Source organism: Gavialis gangeticus, unplaced genomic scaffold (assembly GCF_001723915.1).
Source record: "Gavialis gangeticus isolate Ggan-Ray unplaced genomic scaffold, GavGan_comp1, whole genome shotgun sequence".
Lineage (NCBI taxonomy): Eukaryota > Metazoa > Chordata > Crocodylia > Gavialidae > Gavialis > Gavialis gangeticus.
Genome location: NW_017729027.1, coordinates 36,721,148 through 36,725,067, shown reverse-complemented (window position 1 = coordinate 36,725,067; position 3,920 = coordinate 36,721,148). Strand labels below are relative to the sequence as shown.

General features: G+C 42.6%; 1 protein-coding gene across 1 annotated transcript in view; it reads left to right on the top strand.

Moving 5' to 3' along the window:
• Positions 1 to 3,920, top strand: part of LRRC1 (leucine rich repeat containing 1) — a 144,647-nt gene that overhangs the window by 131,638 nt on the left and 9,089 nt on the right. The window contains exon 12 of the mRNA XM_019520563.1: positions 1,713 to 1,885. Coding sequence (XP_019376108.1) covers positions 1,713 to 1,885 — 173 coding nt within the window. The remainder of the gene's footprint in view (positions 1 to 1,712; positions 1,886 to 3,920) is intronic.

Genomic DNA, 3,920 nt, shown 5'->3' with positions numbered 1-3,920 from the left:
CTTCCTCCCCAGGTGCATCACTTTGCACTAGTCAGTGTTGAATCCCATCCTGTTATCATCCGCCCACCCCTGTAACCTGTCTAGGCCTGATTGCAGCCTATTCCTTCCTCCTAGCGTGCCCACTTCTCTCCACATCTTAGTGTCGTCTGCGAATTTGAACAGGGTGCTTTTTACACCCTCGTCCAAGTCACTGTCAAATAGTAATTCCAAAATAACCAATGTGGATTGTAGCTTTGTGGGGCCACACCTTCGGAAGCCTTTTTGCTGCAAATTAGTCACAATTATACTTCCTGGATGGTTTCATCCATAGGGAAAAAAGGTTTCTAATTTTTTTACAGTATGCTTCTGAACTTAAATTTAAAGTAGATCGATCCTGGTTTCAGTTGAAGCCTTCATGGTGAATTGAATATTTGCATGAATACCAGGTAGTCCTTCTGAAGTAGGAGTCTGGCCTTCAAATTGCTGATATTAAAACTATTACAGTTATATAATATCAGTACAGAAACTTTAGACCATATTTGGAGAAAAACAGTACAGGCCCCAGATAATCTGGTTTTGAAATCTGCTCTCTCTCATGAATCAGAAATGACAACACAGGGAGGGGTAGAACACAGGCAAACACAGCATGATGATGCTGCACTTGGAATATAGCAATTAGGGTCTCATTTACTTAATCTTATATCCTAGGTTCTTATTTATAAGCATGTTAGACCATAGAGCCAATACACATGCAATTTTAGTGTTGCCATCACAAAAACCTGCTAATCAGGAATGTATTTTCCCCTAGTAAAACTTTCCTTTTGTGTCTATATATTTTTACCACTGTTCAGACTGGCTCATCTTAGCAAACAACAAGACTTGCATATGTGTTTTTTGAAGTAGGATGGTTACAAAAAAGTAGTGTGTAGCTATTTAATGTACTGAGCAGTCTGATAGGGACAAGCATCCTGACTTCCCAGTAAGTTAGGCTTCACGTTTCTGAAGTGGCACACCCAAAAAATAGACATTCTGCAAATTGGTAGGTACTTTTAGAGATTATGATCATGAAGAGAATAGTCACTTTAGTTACATAATTATTTCCTTGTAGTTTTAATCAGGAAGACATAAAAATATTTTAGCAGAAAGGAGACAAAAATTATAAGACGTTTCTCAGTATTCCTTCAAATAGTGAGTATTAATATTTTTTGCCATAGATGTGCTTTCTTGTTTTATAGTGCACCTTTTGCCTCTAGCTGTAGTCATAGGAAAAGAAATAAAGTAAATCTCACTCTAACTGAAAACCAGCAGTAAAAAAAAGAATGTTGATTATGCTGGAGCTTACTCTTGCTTATTTCAGAAGAGTAGATATTATTCTGCCTGTTCAACCTCCTGCCTGTCTGGCTCACTGATCAATTTGGGCAGTACTGTTTTGGGTATAGATAATCATGTATTTTTTATCATGGTGGATCCTAAAAGTTTCAATCTAGAATTGGGGCCTCATTCCATTAGGCACTGTAAGTACAATAATATGATGTTCTTTGCTTGAGATGACTATCCAAGTGTGAGAAGCAGCTAAATATACCAGGCAGGGAGTACTGAGTCACCTGTATTTTCACTTTTCCTTTTCCTTATATAATGCAATCTGTAGGCTGTATGGGTAGAGAAATAGCATCAGGTTGATTTAATTCATTTAGAAACTGACCTGACATATCTTTCATTTCTTTCTGAATTAGGTTGACACATCTTCCTCTTTCACTGACTACCTTAAAGCTAAAGGCTTTGTGGTTGTCTGATAACCAGTCCCAGCCTTTGCTGACGTTCCAGACTGACACAGACCCTGAAACAGGAGAAAAGATTTTAACGTGTGTATTGCTTCCCCAAATACCTTCTGAGCCTGGTTGCCAAGGTAAACACTTTTAAACTTATTCCAATATAAAACAAAAATGGCTTCTCTGGGTAGTGTATTGTGGCTTCTTCTAGAGGTATACAACAGGTTTTGGTTTATCCCTTTTAAAAAAAAAAAAAAAAAAGTGATTAGAAATGAACAAAAATTTAGGCTGGAGTTTTTTTGCTAAATGGCTTTTCTTACTGATTTCTATTGTAATGCACTTACAGTTAACTCCAGTGCGTGAATAATAATTTTTTACTGAATATGAATATGAAGACAATAAAATATTGTCTAAAACATTGAATATCTAATCATATATCCCAGATATGCAAAAAGATTCAGTAATAGAGATTACATGTGCACAGTAGGTATGCACCGAAAAACAGGCATGTGACTATGGAACGGAGTTGAAAGTTTTTAATTGTTCTTAAAAAGATAATAATAAAAATAATAATAATAAATAGCTGATGCCATAATGAATAGACATAGTTTCTAGAATATGGCCTCTCTATCAGTGGTAGTAGGCTCCCGTCCAAATGGAAATACTGCACAGTAACTGCTAAAAGAATAGATTATATCTTTTATTGAACTGTGTAGTTTGGAGAGATGTTAGACTTGTTTTTGACACAAAATGACCCAGGAGCATTTTGTATCCAGAACCTTGTCTAAAGATCTCTTCTGACTAAATAGTTGGGTCAGTAGAAGTTATTAATAAATCTTGCCTCTCGCATATTCCTCGGGCTACAACTACAATAATGCTACTAAAAGAATAGATGAAAGTTTGAGAGGAAGTGGATTAAATTGTTAACTCCTTTGGTTTGTTCCTTCAACCTCAAACCCAGCTAATATTTGAGCTGCAGCATGTATAATAAGTGTCTTTGGGTCTTAGGTGAAATTTTAGAATCCTTTGCAATGTTTGCTGTGTTACCACTTAAGTTTGAATACTCATGTATCATTGAAAGATGCTAGCTATATATTAGCATTTTGGGTGAACTCCACTGGGAGCTCTGTGCCTCCATGGCGAGGCTCCCCCTGCCTGCCCGGCAGCAGGTGAGGGCACAACTCCGTGTTGCCATCCCAGCTCTTGTCAGGCGGGCAGGGGGTGCTTTTCCATGACAGTGCAGGGCTTGTAGTGGTGGTGGCACTGAGCTTCCCTCCCTCACTCTGCCCTGCTGCTCTGGGCCCTGCTTGCTGGGCTGTGGAGGCCCTGTGGGGAGGACAGCAGATGGGGAACCCTGAGCCTGCAGCAGGCAGCCTGTCCCCTCCCCACATGCAAATCTGGGGGGCATATGTCCTCCAGGAAGTGCGTCCAGTGGAGGGGATCTAGCCCCTTTCCTGCCACCCATGGCTCCATCCCACTCCCTGCCCAGGCCCTGTGGCCGTGCATTCCAGCCTGGAGTCCCAAGCCCCAGCCCCACCCCTGCCCAACTCCCTCCGTCCCTCACTATGGGATCTTCAAACCTCCCCCACCAGAGTTACCTGTAGGAGCTGCTCTCCAGGCTGCCTGGTGGCCATGTGTATGTGCACACGTGCACCTGGCGCATCATGCCTGACTGCCCTCCTCCTGCTCCTCCCAGCCCCTTTCAGGCTGGAATTCTGCTAGCCTGTAATGGGAAACCCACTGTTTCCCATGTTTTTCTCCTTTTCTTCATTAGCGACCTGGACGAGGGTGTGGCGAGCACCCTGTTCAAGTTTGCTAATGACACCAAGCTGTGGGGTAAAGTGAATACACCGGCAGGCAGGGACCGCATCCAGGCAGACCTGGATAGGTTAGAGAAGTGGGCGGATCTGAACAGGATGCGGTTCAACAAGGACAAGTGCAGGGTGCTGCACCTGGGGCGAAGGAACCAGCATTATGGTTATAGGTTAGGGGCTGACCCTCTCGGCAGCACAGAGGCAGAGAGGGTCTTGGAGTCAGGATTGACTCCAGGATGAATACAAGTCGCCAATGCGACGAAGCAATAGTCAGAGCCAACCGCACCCTGTCTTGCATCAACAGGGGCATCACTAACAGGTCCAGAGAGGTCTTGCTCCCCCTCTATGCGGCGCTGGT